This window comes from Mirounga angustirostris, unplaced genomic scaffold, assembly GCF_029215605.1.
Source record: "Mirounga angustirostris isolate CCGP_5_RB_7025 unplaced genomic scaffold, mMirAng1.0.hap1 SCAF_2, whole genome shotgun sequence".
Lineage (NCBI taxonomy): Eukaryota > Metazoa > Chordata > Mammalia > Carnivora > Phocidae > Mirounga > Mirounga angustirostris.
Window position 1 is genome coordinate 1,606,288 of NW_026991710.1, and position 15,765 is coordinate 1,622,052.

Below are 15,765 nucleotides of genomic sequence, written 5' to 3' on the forward strand. Positions count from 1 at the left end.
TCTCACTCGATTCTTCTCTTCTCTTTCTGGAGCACCTGTTAATTGGCACTTGGACCTTTTGGAGTGGTTCTCTGGTTTTCTCTGTATTTGTCTCCTGCTTTCTGTATCTTCATCTTTTTTTTGAGGTTTTATTTATTTATTTGAGAGAGAGAGAGAGAACACAAGCAGGGGGAAAGGCAGTGGGAGAAGGAGAAGCAGACTCCCCGTGGAGCAGGGAGCCCAACGCGCGGCTCGATCCCAGGACCCTGGGATCATGACCTGAGCTGAAGGCAGATGCTTCACCGAATGAGCCACCCAGGGCCCTTGGACTTCCATTTTTTTGCTCTCTGGGAGATTTTCTCAAATTTACCTTCCACCTCTTGTATTTATATCTTTAGTTCTGCTGCCATATTTTCATTTGCAAGAACTCCGTTTTCTGCCACAGTTCCTCGTTCCTCAGATACCGTATGACTCATCTTTGGGAGGTGGTATAGTTGTCTCTGGGCTTTAACTCTGCTACTCCTCTTGCTGGCTTGCTTCAGTGTTTCGTGCCAGAGATTCTCAGAGGCGTCCAGGGGCGTTTGGTCCTCACCCTCCTTGGGGTGGGGGACTCAGCCAGCGGCTGCATCGGCTGGGACCCGCCATCTCCCTGGGCACCCCAGTGACGGTTTGTTTTTCCACTGTCTCCCCTGGGGGACCTTGGTCTGGGGGCTGCTATCTGGAGCCATCCCAATTTGTTGAAGGTGGAGGAGAGGTGCCCCCACTGTCCCCAGGGCACTAGTAGCCTGGCTCTGCCAACAGCTGGTGCCTGGGAGAACCAGCAGGGGGCAGCCCAGAGGTGCTGCTCAAGTAGGTGAAACAAAGAGGCAGGTGGGGAGGGAGACTCTGCTGGGCCTGGCCACCCCCCCAAGGGCAATTTGGGGGTTACCTGTCAGAACCAGTTCCTGGGGGCCCAGCCCCACCTCAAGCAGCTTCTCCAAGGTCTCCCAGAGAGGGTCTCTGGGCAAACCGGTCTCCTGGAGCTAGTATGTTTCTGGAATGTTCAGTGCCTGGCCACTTAACCAACTGTGCAGTCTCTCTAGGTGTTAGGTCCTTCATCTTTAAAATGGGGGTGTTGAATCTGGTGACCCAAGGACTCTTCTTGTCCCACCCTTTTGGGATTAGGTCACCCACCCCTCTGGGCAAGACCTGCTGCATAAACTGTCACTGAACCCCAGCTGGGCTGAGAGATGCTCAGAGCTCTCCCCACCAGGGGTCATCCCCACCTGTGCACAGTTGTAGGGCTTGGGGCCACCTGGGGGGAGACGGGGAGCCTCCAGGGGCTGTGGGTGAAGGCTCCCCAAGGCCAGCCCGGGCCCCTCAGGTAGCAGAGGCCGGCGGGGACGCAGTCCAGGAAGTGGGCCCGGGTTACTGCAGCTGGGGTCCCTCTTTCCCTCTAACGCGCCTCACTGTGAGAGGCCCCAGGCTCCCAGGGGACGGCCATCTGTTGATAAGGTTCTGTGGCTGCTTTGCCACCTGCTGAGCCGGCAGCCTCGAGGCCCTGGAGGGCGTGACCTGGAGTGGTTTGCTTTTAGGGTCCTGCCCTGGGAAGATGGCCTACTACGGAAAATGCATTGAAACTGTCATTGAACAATTGAACAAATTTAAGCCCGAGAAGGACAGTCATGAGCAGTTCCTGGAGGCTGCATCCGCCACCCTGCAGGTAGGTTCAGAGTGGCCACTCAGGGCTTGCTGGGAGGCATGCTAGTGATACCTGTCGTGCAGCTAGTTACTTTCTAGCAAAACAGCAACAAATCCCCTCCTCACAGCTGCTTTCTTTCCCACCTGGGGAGAGGGCTTGGGCACAGCTCCTGGGCATGCTCAGTGTCACTGTAGGTCACGATGGTGACCCTTCAGGGGCAGGACGCCCTCTGTGCCTCAAGAGGCACTCCTGGTGTCCAGAATGTGCGTCAGACCAGTTTTATGAAAAGAAACAATGGCACTGAGACTCGGGACATGCCTGTGGGGTACCATCCAAAACTGAAAATAGGTAAGAGTCAGCTTGGATGGGCCGCCATTCTGGAGAGTGGCGTCCTCCCCAGGGCAGCTCTGCATGGGCAGCGAGTGAGCTGAGCGGCCTCCCACAGAGCAGCAAGGCCCATGGGAGCCCCCGGCTCCTTCCTCTTGTGACCCACACCTGGAAGAAATGAGGGACCTTCCCCCCGGTGACTTGGCTCTGTCCTCGTGACCCTGGACGGTCCCTGTCCTTTTCTCCCCCAACTGCAGCCCACCCCATTTCAAGCATATACAGAGAGTCCGCTGGACGGGATCCCGGGATGAGAGCAGCGCAGTGCAGCTCATCCTGCCCCTCAGCAGCCCTCGGAGGCCTCGCTGGGATGGAGGCCTCTGGCCTTGCGTCCGCCGACCAGCTGTCGAGGGTGGTGCTCGGGTTGCAGGAGCATGCACTGCGGGGGGCCTGCCTTCAGGACTTTGGGACACGGCCCCGTTGGATGGGGCCTCAGGACATGCTGTGGGATCTTCCCCGCCCGCTGCCCGCCCGTCGTCGTCCAGCAGGGAGAACACCTGCACCTGCGCGCGCTCTAAGGCAGGGCCGCGGTGGCGAACGCGCTCCTTCCGGGAGGTTTGCCCGATTGCTGCTGCCGCAGCCGTGTTGCTTTACCAGGGCCCGTGTGAGCTCCTCACGGCACCCGCCCCAGGGGGCACAGCTGTGACCAGGCCCCACCTCTAGGCGCCCCCCCAGCCCCGTCACCTGCTCAGCTGCGGCCACTGCCGGGCCCCGGGCCGCAGAGGGACTCCCTTTCCCTTGGGGTGTGGTGGGGTATTTTCCTCCTTCCTTGGCTGCCTGTTGTACAGCAACCTAAAAACGCAGAGGGGGACAGGGTGGACGGGCACTGGCCTGCCGAAGTGTCCGGGGCTCTGGGCAGTGTGCATACACAAAGGCTGGAGGGCTTCCAGCAACCAGAGACTCTCCCACGAGAGAAAGCCCGGGACTGCTGACCCGGTGCCCGCTCCCCAATGTCACTCAGGAAAGGACCGGGCAGGGGTCGGGGAGCACTCCTCCCCCCACACCCCTGCACCCATCTCTCGAGCTCTTGCCCTGAGACCTCGGCACGGTGGGGAGGTGCCAGGCCACAGTGCCCTGTCCCCAAGCAGAACCGGCCTCCCCAGCGCCCGCTTGCAGCCTGGCCCCTTGGATTGTTCCCCAACAGATTATTACCGGCGAGCCCTGCATGATGCCCCCCGTGTGCGTTTCTGTGGGGAGGGAGACCAACACCCCAACCCAGCCCCGGGGAGCTGCCCGGCATCCCTAAGAGGGGTGCCGACGCTCACATCAGGCGGAGAGGCAGCTGAGTTTTCTGACACGCTGGTCCTCCCAGGTCCTTTCAAATGTCCACCTCGAGTCCGGACAGTTGGGACAGCACACCCTTGTCTCCAGCTGTCAGAAAATTGGTGTGATCCACTGCTTTTGTTAGACCTGTCGTGCAGCTAGTTACTGGACCAAGGCTCAAGACTGCCACCTGGAAGAGAATGATCCGGTACAGAAACGGACTGGCCGACTGGTGAAGGGCAGGTTTCTCGGTTCAAAAAAGATAAGTTGAAGTCCTAACTGCTGGCTACCTGTAAATGTGACCTCACTGAGAAACGCCATCTTTGCCGATACAATTAAGAATCTCGAGATAAGATCATCCTGGATTTAGAGTGAGCCCCAAATCCAGTGACTAGCATCCTTATAAGAAGAGAGAAATCTAGACACAGATGCAGAGACACAAGGAAGAAGGTCCCTATGACCTCAGACGAAGAGTTTAGTGACGCATCTATGAGCTATGGACACTGGGATTGCTGCAATCACCCACAGCTGGGGAGAAGCACAGTGTGGACTCTCCCTCTGGTCCCCAAGAAGGGACTGACCTTGCAACACCTCGGTTTTGGACTTCTGTCATTCCTGCTGTTTTCAGCTGCCAATTTTGTGGTAATTTGTTACAGCTGCCCCAGGACACTTGCATAGACAGGGAGCCTCCTGGTGGAGACCAAGAGCCAGGTGGCACACTCAGGGTGGCTGCCAGAATGCTGGGCTCTGGGGACCAGGTGGAGAAGAGGATGCCTCAGGTGGTCAGATGAAGCCTGGCTGAAAGGTGGGGAAAGGTCCAAGGACTTGTGGGCTGGGGGAAGAGCGCGCTTTCTCTCTGCAGATTGGTCTACAGGTCACGCACGTGTAGGTGCTGAAATGTGGCGGTTGAGCCTCTCCAGGCGCCAGTCTCCAGAATGGCCTGACGGTGGCACAGAAGAGCTGGCTGGAGCTGGAGGAGGGAAGGAGGGACAGGTGGGGGCGAGGGTGACGGCACCAACCAGGTACGCTGCCAGCAAGCGGCCTGCGCTGGCCCGAAAGTCTGGTTCTCCTGTGCTCCCCGGCCGAGCCCTCAGGGAGGGCTGGGAATGAGAAGGAGCCCCTCCCTCTCTCCATTCTCCAAGCTCTGACCCCCACAGTTAATGTCACTTTGGAACAGGCGTCATTTCATTAGAGCACCACGATGGTGGGCTTGAGGGTTTCCTGTGGGGGGATGGATGCTGGGGGACGTTACTCCCTGGGCCCTGCCCTGGGCCACTCCTTCCCTTCCCGCACACTCCCAGAGCCCCATGTGGCCAGCCGGCTCGACAGCTGGGCCACCAGGCTGAACAGGTGGGCATAAGAACCTCCACAGAATGGACACGGGCCTTCGGGACAGAGGTGTGGGCATGCTGGGCAGAGCAGGCAGCTTGGGGCATCCACAGAGTCCATGAGGTCTCAGCAGACCTCCGACAAGGGTCTGGCTTTGAGAGAGAGTACCTGAGGGGTGGGAGGTAGGGGAGAACGGGGATCCCTCAGGCAGAGGGATCTGCATGAGCCAGGGACAGTGGAGTCCTGACCTGTGGCAGGTGCTATGTGGTCAGGGTAGCCAAGCGGGCCTGAGTGCTAGAAGCTTGGATCCCAGGGCCATCTTGGCAGCCCATGGGCAAGGGCGGGCAGGCAGGTGAGTCCTGAGCAGGAGAAGGGAAAGGTCAACACGGGGATGGCAGAAGACGTACTGGACAGCTGCTCAGTCCGACAGCGCAGGGGTGAGGCGGGGAGGGGAGAGGCCTGGCCGAGCACCCAGCCCAGACCCCACCAGGGAGAGAGGTGCTGGGGAGGGTGGCAAGGGGGAAGGGAGGGGGCTCGTGCAGGAGGGTAGGGGGGAAGGCAGGGGCCTGGTATCACCAGCATGTCCTTGCCTGGAAGGTGGCAGGGTGGCGGCGGCCACGTCCCGGAACGCCTTCTTGCCCTTCTGGTCGGTAGCTTCACAGAAGGCCTGGGCTCAGGAAATCGTTTTTATTTTTAGTATTTTTTCAGTGCCTCATTTATTGACATCAAAGATCCAAAATCCAAAAGGTCCAAAATGGTATCCAGTCGGGGGTCTCCCTCTCCCACTGGCCCTCCCGGGAGACAAGCAGAGACCAGTATCCTGCGGTTCCTTCCAGAGACCCATTCAGGCCTCTCCCACAGAGATACTGCATGTGGTGAAAATTACGTCTACACTGTATCTTTCATATATGAAAACAATATCATTTTTATATAACATTTTTAAGCAGTTTTAGCAGATGGTAACCCATGGTTGCACAGTCCTGCACTTGGCTGTTTGCACTGAAGCGTCCCTGGGGGCTTGCCTGTGTTGGTGGACGCAAGCGTCCTACCTCCTGGCTGTGACGGAGTCACGGCAGCTCTCCCCGGTCGACGGGCTCAGAGGTTGTGTCCGGTGTTTCAGGATGAGAAGCATGGTGGGGCCGACTGGTCTGCCCGTGCTTCTGCAGCTGGGGTCAAGTCCCGGAAGAGGCAGCTTCTCCATGAGAGAGAGTGGGCCCTGGTGAGCTCCATGGACACAGCCAGCTGACCCATCTCGGGGAGCAACATGCCGACCGTGTGCTTGACCTTGCTTACACACTGTGCTCGCAGCTAGTTTCATCGTTGCCAGATAGGCGGGGAAGGGCACTAGGGGTAGTTATATCAACACTTCTCTTATTTTAGCTCCCGAGTTTGGAAACAGTATGTGTTTCTATGTCTGAACTATCTGTTTAGACCTGTATCTGTTGGGAAACAGTGTTTGGCTCTGAGAAAATCCTGAAAAGCAATGTCTTGAAGGAATTAGAGGTATCTTTGCTCACATAAAAAGCAGTCTGCAGACGGGCAGTGTAAGGTGGGCTCAGCAGCTCCGGGGTGCCATTAGGAATGCATTCTTCTTCCTCTCTGCTTGGTGCTCCTTAGAATGTACCTTTGTCTTAAAGTCACAAAATGGCTGCCCTGCTTCCAGCATTGCATCCACATCCCAGGTAAGAAGAGGAGAAAGGCAAAGAGCATAAGGCAGGTGCCAGGTGAATCTGCCTAACTTTCTAGGAGCCTTCTTGGAGGCTACACCTGGCAATTTGCCATTAAATCTCATTGATTAAAGCCATTTGATACATGGCTCCATCAGCAGGGGACTGGAAAAAGTTCTAGCTGAGCATACCATCCATGATGAGATAGCATTTTTCTATCAGGCAGGAGAAAAGGAGAAGGGGTTGTGCCGACGACATTGCCTCAGCTTCCTCTCTCTGCTTTTCTCCCTGGCTGCAGTCTTGACATCACTGATGAGCAGGGGCCCCTGGGTATTCTGTCCTGTGCTGAAATCCGCACCCAGGCCCCTTTCCTGCCTTGGACCCTGGTCTTGCTCTGCCCTAACTCTGTGGTGCCGGCAGACAAGCCGGGTCTGGGAACTCCTACAGGAGGCAACTGGTGATGGTGGAACGTGGGCAGGCTTGCAGGCCTCTGGGGCCTCTGCCCCCAGGCCTGGCCCCCTCCCAGAACTGTCCATGAAACTGTTATCCAAGGGCTTGCTGCCCTCCCTGGGAGCCAGCCGGGGGCTATGGACTTGGGAGTCCTGAACTGGACCAAGGCCCAAAATGGTATGACAACACTCAGAGGCCCTTGGGTAGCCACCACCCTCTGGGTTCTGTGACTGAGGCTGGTTTGGGGCTAAGGGTTAGCTCTGGTACTGGGGCCCTCTCTGCAATTCGGCCCCAGCCCTACCTCCTTTAGAGAAAGCCCGGCCAGCCCAGCCAACCCAGCCCTAGCAGCCCTCCGCTGGCCTGGCCAGAAGGACCTGGTCTGAAGCTCAGCGCCCCCTGACCCATGTCACACCACCAGGCCTCAGTCTCCCCTCTGTGACCAGTTGGGTTCCCTGGCGATGAGGACCTGGCCCTGGGCCCAGCCTAGCCCATGGCCAGGGTGTCATTTACTGCCTGGCTCTGCGTCTTCCGGGCCCCTGGGCCCCGTGCAGCCCTGCCTGACCTCCTTGCCTGGGGACTGAGCTCATGAGGGCTTCCAGCCATAGGCTCAAGTCTCTGACCTTATTAAAAATACATACTCACACTTCCCAAATGCAGACGTAATGAACGAGAAGCGGAGTCACTGTTGTCTGAGCCTCAGAGGCAGGCGTCCTGCAGAGTCATGCAGCCTCGCTCCAGCCCCGCTGACTCATTGCTCTCCGACCAGCCCGAACCGCCATCCTGGGCTTCCTCAGACAAAGCCTGCCCAGTTGGGCATAGCCTAGGGGTCAGAGGCCCGTGCGGGGAAACGGACGCAGAAGCCTGGCGGGACAGAGACCCCGCTCTGCGCCCAGCCTGCACTCAGCGAGGTCTCTGGGTCCCCACCATGGCCCACAGAGGCAGGACATTCTAGTCCCTCTCCCACGAGCACCGGGGCGACATTCTCACAGAGACGGGCAATCACCTGCCAGCATGCACTGCTGGGCGAGGAGGCTAGCTGATGTCTGACTGTGGGAAGGTCAGGGATGCCTCCCGGGTCAGGGAGCACCTGAGCACTCCTGGTGGGAGCAAAGGAGCAAGTGTGCAGGGAAGAGCATTGCACACAGAGGGAACAGCCAGTAAGGAGGCCCTGAGGGGACATCTGACATGCTGGAGAAGCAGAGAGAGGCCAGTATGGCTGGAGTGGGGCCAGGGTTGGGTACAGACTCAGAGGGAGCCTCACCAGCCACAGTAAGGACTCCTTCTGGAACGTTCTAAAGAGGGACAGACATGATGTCACTTCCATTTTAAAAGAATTTCTTGGTGGCCAGGTTGGAAATAGAGGGCGGGCAAGGGGAGAAGCCAGAACGCAGCTGGTTTCCCCTAGCTGCCCAGGAGGCATTGGGAGGGAGCAGAGAGAGGCATCGGGGGTTTGGTCTGAACAGCTGGGAGCAAGGGTTGTGCTTATGGACATGGGAAGGCTGGGGAGGGGCAGGTTTGGGCAAAGCCCAGGAGGCCAGCCTCCCACACAGCCACCAGACAGACAAGTGGGGGGGGAGGAGCAGGAACAGATGGAACTTTCTGGAGTCCAGGGAGGGCCGGCTAGGTGAGGTGCCCCAGGGGCTAAGTGCAGACAGTGAAGAAACTGGGCAGGAGGGATGGGCCCTGAGAGCCAGTGTGTCCGAAGGAACTATTAGCATGAGAACATTGCTGCCAGGGGCCCTTCCAGGCACTGGGAGGAGCCGGGCTTAGAGCCCAAGTCTGGGGCAGCCCGGGGCTGCGCATCGGTCACCTCCGCCGTGGCAGGAAGACGCGCGTCGTCTCCCTCACCCTGCTGTCCCTCCTGTAAGGGCAGGACCAAACTGCCCAGAACCGCGGGGGCAGAGCCCACTGAAGAACACGGTCCCCGGGCTTCCAGCCCCCATGGTGCCGGTGGGAATGACACCATCTGCCAAGACAACATCCAGATGTCCCATGCACGTAGGTGGGGACACAGGCTCTCTGAGGTCCTGTGGCTTGTCCAGGAGCCCTCAGGTCATCTCATTTCTCTGTTTTCTTAGCATGAAAATGGGAAGAAACCATGAAGGAAAAGATGGATTTGACCTCAAAAAAAAAAAGAGAAACCCCTGTGTGCTCTGTGTGCCAAAAAATACTTTACACAAAGTTAAAGGGCAAATTACAAACTCACAAAAATAACTATCATATTAGTGAACATATTTATTGCTTTACTCTATAAAGAGTTCATAGGGGCACCTGGGTGGCTCAGATGGTTAAGCGTCTGCCTTCGGCTCAGGTCGTGGTCCCAGGGTCCTGAGATCGAGTCCCACATCGGGCTCCTTGCTCAGGGGGGAACCTGCTTCTCCCTCTGCCGCTCCCCCTACTTGTGCCCTCCCTCTCCCTCTCTCTCTCAAACAAAATCTTTTAAAAAATAGAGCTCATAAAAATGGTTAAGAAAAATATTGTCCCAATAAAAAGTTAGCCAAGAATGTAAATTGATAATTCACAGAAGTACAAATAAATGTCCAATAAACATAGGAAAATTTCACTGCTAATAAAAAAATTCAAAATAAAACAACGAGATACCAAAACGTATCTAATAGATTGCCCGCCCCCCAATTTTTTTAATGACACTGCAGGGGAGTTTATTTTGATGTGCTTTGCACCTGTCGGGGGCCAGGTCCACACTTCGGCTTCATACTGTATTAACTGTCCTGTGGCCGCATCCTCAGTTCCACGGAGCATCACGGCTGTGGCAGCCTTGCTCCCCTGGGACAATAGATGTGACGCCCCCCCCACTGACACTTAGGCTCTTAACCTTTCCCCTTGCCCTGAACTTCTTTCTTTTTCTTTTCAGAAAGGAGTAAAACATTTAGTGGGTATAAACGTATTACATACACCCGACGGATACAGTTAGGCATCAGATGCAACATAGTATTTGCAAAATCTTTACCTTACAATTAACATGGCAGGTTTAATACAACGTATATGAACGAGTCTAAAATGTACAGCACAGGAAGACAGATGATGATTTTTTTTTCTCCTGAAGTTGAAAAGCTTGGAATGTATGTCCAGCATTAACGGAAAACATTTTGTCTTTCAGTGTAAAGAATTGTGCAAGGCTGACATTCCAGCACATTAAGTTAGGGCACTCCTCAGTTCCAACGGGAGAGCCGAATGACAGTGGCCAGTTGGACACAGGCAGAAACCGCCAACGTTTCAATCGATAAGAATAAGGCAAACGATAGGGGGGAAAATGCTTGAAAAAGTTTTCTTCTGAAATGCCCTGAACTTGTCGTATTTGGGTATCTCCTGCATTTTGGATGGTTCCCTTCCATCCCCAGAAGTGTGATTGCTGGGTTAAAGGGGACGGGAGTATAAGGTGCCTGAAACATATTCCCAGACTCCTTGCAGGAAAGGCTCCTCGGCACCTGTTCCCCCACCGGCTAAGGCTATGCGGGCAACACTGGATGTTCTTTTTCATGCTTCTTCTTTTCAAAAGCTTAATTCCTTTTTTGAATAAGTAGCGCGTGGCAACACAGGTTACCAACCCCAAGGTGTTGCAGTCTCCCGGCACGACCCCCTCCCCCTCCGAGGGTAGAGTCCCTCCTGTTACTGGTGATTCCTGCCTGGCTTTGCACACCCAAGGAGTCCCGCAGAGGCCCCCTTACTGTTTTCTTTTCCTTTGGGGGTTACTTTTTTTTTTTTAAGATTTTATTTATTTATTTGACAGAGAGAGAGACAGCCAGAGAGGGAACACAAGCAGGGGGAGTGGGAGAGGGAGAAGCAGGCTCCCCGAGGAGCAAGGAGCCCGATGCGGGGCTCGATCCCAGGACCCTGGGATCATGACCTGAGCTGAAAGCAGATGCTTAACGACTGAGCCGCCCAGGCGCCCCGAGGCTTACTTTTTTTTTTTTTTTTAAGATTTTATTTATTTATTTGAGACAGAGAGAATGAGAGAGAGAGAGCACATGAGAGGGGGGAGGGTCAGAGGCAGAAGCAGGCTCCCTGCCGAGCAGGGAGCCCGATGCAGGACTTGATCCAGGGACTCGGGATCATGACCTGAGCCGAAGGCAGTCGCTTAACCAACTGAGCCACCCAGGCGCCCGAGGCTTACTTTTTTAATAACTCGTTTGGAAACCTTTATAAGAGCTTGCTCGTCTTTTCTCTTACTGTGGTAAAACACACGTGAGGGCCCCGCATCGGGCTCCCTGCTCCGTGGGAAGCCTGTTTCTCCCTCTCCCACTCCCTCTGCTTGTGTTCTCTCTTTCGCTGTGTCTCTCTCTGTCAAATAAATAAATAAAATCTTAAAAAAAAACACATACACATGTGAGGTAGAATTTTTTTTTTTTTAAGATTTTATTTGTTTGACAGAGAGAGCACAAGGAGAGGGAGAGAGAGGGAGAAGCAGGCTCCCTGCTGAGCAAGGAGCCCGATGTGGGACTCGATCCCAGGACCCTGGGATCATGACCTGGGCCGAAGGCAGCCGCTTAATGACTGAGCCACCCAGGCGTCCCGCGTGAGGTAGAATTTACCATCTTAACCATGTTAAGCGCACGCTTCACATTGCGCAGCCATCCCCACCCTCCGTCCCCAGAACCTTCTCCTCTTCCCCAACCATAACTGTCCCCATGAATCCCTAGCTGCCCACCCCCTGCCCTCGCCCCTGGCGCCCAGCATCCTGCTTTCTGTCCTGGGAATCTGGCTCCTCCAGGGGTCTCCTATTTGTGAAATCACATATTTGTCCTTTTGGAGCGTTCGTTTTAATGCATCATTTCCATGTTTATTTCTGTGTTTGCCCCCAGCTCACCATCACTATCCAGGAGCACCCTAGGGACCACATCCTGGGTGGTGGTCAGAGGGTCTGGGTCTGAGGCTCTGCGCACTGCTCTGGGGGGAGTGCCCCGACTGAGCTCTTCCCCCGTATGGAGGGGCACCTGGCCCTGGCCCATGGCCCCCTCCTGGCTGTTTCTTTTCTAGACTCTGAGCCCCCAGAAGCAGGCATTCATTTTGGAGGTCCTGTCCGGGTGCCTCGAGTACCGGAAGCTGCTGGCCGTGGTGGTGGACGCCTTCTACGTGCGGGCCGGCCGGCTCTGCCCACGGGCCGACTACAACCTCTTCGAGGGTAGGTGTCCCTGCAGGCCAGGCCTGTGGCCCTTGTCTCTGGCATGAGGGCCGCAGACTCGCAGCAGCTGTGATGACCGGGTGAAGTGGGAGCGAAAGGACACTCCTTGGGCTCCTGCTCTTTCTGCGGCACTTGTGTTTTCCGAGGTCTCCCATGGCCTCTTACCTCGTTGGGTCCTCGTGGGTGCCTGTGAGTGGGCAGACCAGGGTCCACCTGGCGACATGGACACAGACTCCAGGCCCACTAAAGGCCGCAGGGCTCCTGTCCAGGGGGAAGGGATGGGGACTGAGGAGTGCTGGGGGGCCTAGCTTAGTGGCTGGAGGCCAGGTCCAGAGCTGGCTCCTGGGCCACCCCCGCACCCCTGGGCACTTGGCTCAAGTCAGCAGCGCGTCACTGGCCCACCTGGCAGTCGGTGTGACCAACAGTCCCGCAGACGACCCTCACCTGGCCCAGGGCGTTCAAGTTCCAGTGAGCTCGAGGCTATTCGGTCTCTCAGAATTAACAAACGAAAATCCACAATGACTTACTTTTACCCAGGGGACTTCTGGAATTTCTGAGAACTCATCAAATGAGTTAATGTGTGTGGAAGTGGGATGGAAGGCACCGCACACTCACCTGTAGGAGACATTCGTGCTATGGTGTCATCCTGCCATTTTCACGGGGCGCCAGGTGGAGCTCCCGCCCTGATGGTGGTGGGGCCTGCAGCGCACCCGTCGGGCCCCTGGCCTCTGGCTGACTCCCCCAAGGTCAAATGCTAGGGGGCACGGGGGACGACACCCCAGGGTCTGCCCCACGCTCATCGGCCCTGTCTCCTTAGTGATCTGCTACCTGGCCACGTTCCAGCTGGAGGAACTCGGCTTTCAGCTCTTCTGTGACATTGTCCGGGCCCAGCCCGTGGACAAGATGCACAAGGTGAAACCCCCACCACCACCTCCCCTGCGTCTCCTTTTTTTTTAAGATTTTATTTATTTCATTGAGGGAGAACAAGTGAGAGAGAGCACAAGCAGGGGAAGCGGCAGGGAGAGGGAGAAGCAGACTCCCCGCTGAGCAGGGAGCCCGATGCGGGACTCAATCGCAGGACCCCGGGATCATGACCTGAGCCGAAGGCAGACGCTGACACACAACTCTTGTGCTGCCTGGCCCGGCCCAGTAAACGATCTGTTCCCAAGGCCCACAGCTCAGGGTGCACTTTTGGGGACCAGACGGAGGCATCATATTTCCTAGTCCACACGAAGCTCTCCTGGGGGACTGCAGCAGCACGTGGCCTCCCCTTCCAGCCAGTTTTCCAGAGCCTGGCTTGAGTGGCCTGTAGTGGTCCCCTGACTAGACAAGACCCTCCAAGCCGGAGTGTGGCTTCAGCTTGGTGGACACCCCTACAGAGCAGCCCCCCAAGAGGCCCAAGGTGTGGCCACCCCTCGGACAAGGGCTGGGGCCTGAGGTTCATCTCAGCAGTGCAGACGGCCGCTCCTGTGGCCACAGCCACCCCAAGTGATGGCCAGCCTGCTCTGCAGAAGCCTCCAGCTCCCCAAGGTGGCTGGCCTCCACTGAGAAGCCAAACTGTGCTGTATCTTCCAGAATCAGATCTGTTACACTTGAGGGTCCAGACTGGAAAGCAGTTGTTAGGACCCCACAGTCGCAGGAGACTCCTGCTGTGGCAGGGTCTGGTCCATCCCAGGGCACACATCCTCAGTCCCTTGAGGGCCCACCACTGGTACTGTCCTGGGCAAGCAGGGGCAGGCTGCCAGAAACGGTGCACCTCTGTTCTTGGTATTCTGGAGCCCACGGGGGGCATGGGGGGAGGCAGGCCACTGTCCGTCTGTCCCCACCAAGAACTCTCCAGAAGTGGGGTGTGGGCCTTGCAGGTCCTGGGCTGCTGGCTCAAGCACAGGGTCCGCACCAGTGGGGATGGGCCCTGCTTGGCTGGGGCATGCTCCAGGACTGGGGTGGGCTGCCCCGAAAGCCCAGATACCGTGTGTAGAAGTCCACAGGGGGAGGGGCAGCTCCCCAGAGCAGGCACCCCAGCCCAGCAGGTGAGCAAGGTCAGGCTCCCCTCTGTTCTGGGGAGGGAGGGTCTGTCATGAGGGGCCACCTGCCCTGGGGTGGACAGAGGTCTCCTCTCACGGTGCATTAGCCACACCTGCCCGCTGGACACTGGCTTTCTGTGTGGGGAGAGCTGGGGGTTTCACCAGGTTGGGGGGTCTGGGCCCGAGCCCCCCACAGTGGTTCCTGCTTCTCCCTCAGTTCCTCGGGTTCTTCTTCAATCCCTTAAACCTGTGCTCCTGGATCAAGGATGAGTGGAGCCTCATCTATGAGACCGCCCATGTGAGAGAGAACTGGATCGACCCCCTGATGAGGTGGGCCAGGCTGGGAGCCTCCCTGCACCCCACTCCCCAAAGCCGCCCTCATTGCCTGTCCCCATGTCCCCTGACAGGCTTGGGAAAACGCTGGTTTCACACGCACAGGCCAGGACCCGCAGGAGAAGGACCAGCATGGGGGGCAGGGTGAAGCTGCTCCCTGTGGCTTCCCTTCTGATAGGGCTGGGGGCGGGGTCCACCTTGTCTTCCTGGGGACAGAGAGACTGTTTGGGCACAAGCAGACCACATTAGATACCAGTTGTATACAGGAGACCAGAGGCCCAGGGAAGGCAGAAGCCCTTCCATGGGAAGGAAACCGTGGCCCTGGAGTTGTGGGATGTCCCTTGAGCTGCCCCTGCCCTGGAAGAAAGTCCTCAGTCCCAGCCAGGCTGGATTCACTGTCCGTCCACAGGGCTGCCAGCAGGAGCCCGGCCTGCGGGCCCTGGGAGCTACCTCCAGGTTCAGCCTGCTTCCAGGGTGCCCCACCCCCTGCCCCACCACCCCTACCATTGCCCACTATAGGACCAGCCCCATCCCAGACCTGCCTTGCCCCACCTGCCCCCCCTGAGATCCCACTCTCCGTTGGCCCTCGGACATGCCCTTCCTTCCTCTGGGGGCCGTGGCCCTCAAGCTGGGGCAGGAACTCTCCAAACCATGCAGTCTGCCCTCAGGGGAGCCCCACTGGCCAGGCTGCTGATGTGGGCCATGCCCTGCCCAAACTCCTGCTCCAGGGCAGCCCCTTCTCCACCTGTCACTAACGGCACAGCTCCAGGAACCTTCCAGCAATCTCCAGCTTGCCCTGGCCTCCTTCCCCTGGGCCGCCCGCTGGCCCAGATTAGCTCCATGTCCCCACTGCCGCTCCTCCTCAGACTCGCTGGACTCCGCAGCAAGGATCTCTCTGTCCCGTTCTCCCAGCTCCCCACTCACTCACTCACCAGCGTGGCTTGAGACCGGTGCTGCTGGCCCAGCTTCCCCACCTGCTGTGTGACTCTGGGGTGTGGCTGGTACCATGCCTGCATCAGAGACATTATCACCCCCACCCTGGGGTAGACCCAGGTGTTTGGGGGGGGGTCCTTTGGATCCCAAGGACCGTGCCCTAGTTGACCTGCTTTGGAAGTGGCCCTAAGCAGCTTCTCCCACCTTTCCCTTCAAGATGGCAGCCAGAGGTCCAGGAGCTGATCCACCAGCTGGAGGAAGTGATGGCCATTCAGCCCCCTCTCTCAAAGAGCAAGGCCAAGGTCACAGAGCCCAAGGAGTTCAACCTGACTGTCCCCCGGCCCCGCGCCATTCCAGTCCCCGAGCCGGTCCCTGTCGTGGCCAAGTCAAAACCAGTAAGTGCAGGCATTTGCCGTGGGCCCGGCTGTGAGCAAGTAGCAGGCTGGGCTCTTCCCAGGGCCGAGGGTGCTCTGGACCAGACCAGGAGTGTTTAATGACCCCACCCAGCTGACCTGGAGCCTGCCTGGTGGATTCCTGTGCTCCACATACTGAGGTCTGGTCAGTGACATGAAATGAGGCTGG

The 15,765-nt window shown here is 57.4% G+C and overlaps 1 protein-coding gene across 1 annotated transcript in view; it reads left to right on the forward strand.

The window, feature by feature from the left end:
* Nucleotides 1-15,765, forward strand: part of CFAP99 (cilia and flagella associated protein 99) — a 39,679-nt gene that overhangs the window by 6,357 nt on the left and 17,557 nt on the right. The window contains exons 2-6 of the mRNA XM_064581821.1: nt 1,554-1,681; nt 11,749-11,893; nt 12,711-12,805; nt 14,135-14,247; nt 15,401-15,578. Coding sequence (XP_064437891.1) covers nt 1,571-1,681; nt 11,749-11,893; nt 12,711-12,805; nt 14,135-14,247; nt 15,401-15,578 — 642 coding nt within the window. The 5' untranslated portion in view covers nt 1,554-1,570. The remainder of the gene's footprint in view (nt 1-1,553; nt 1,682-11,748; nt 11,894-12,710; nt 12,806-14,134; nt 14,248-15,400; nt 15,579-15,765) is intronic.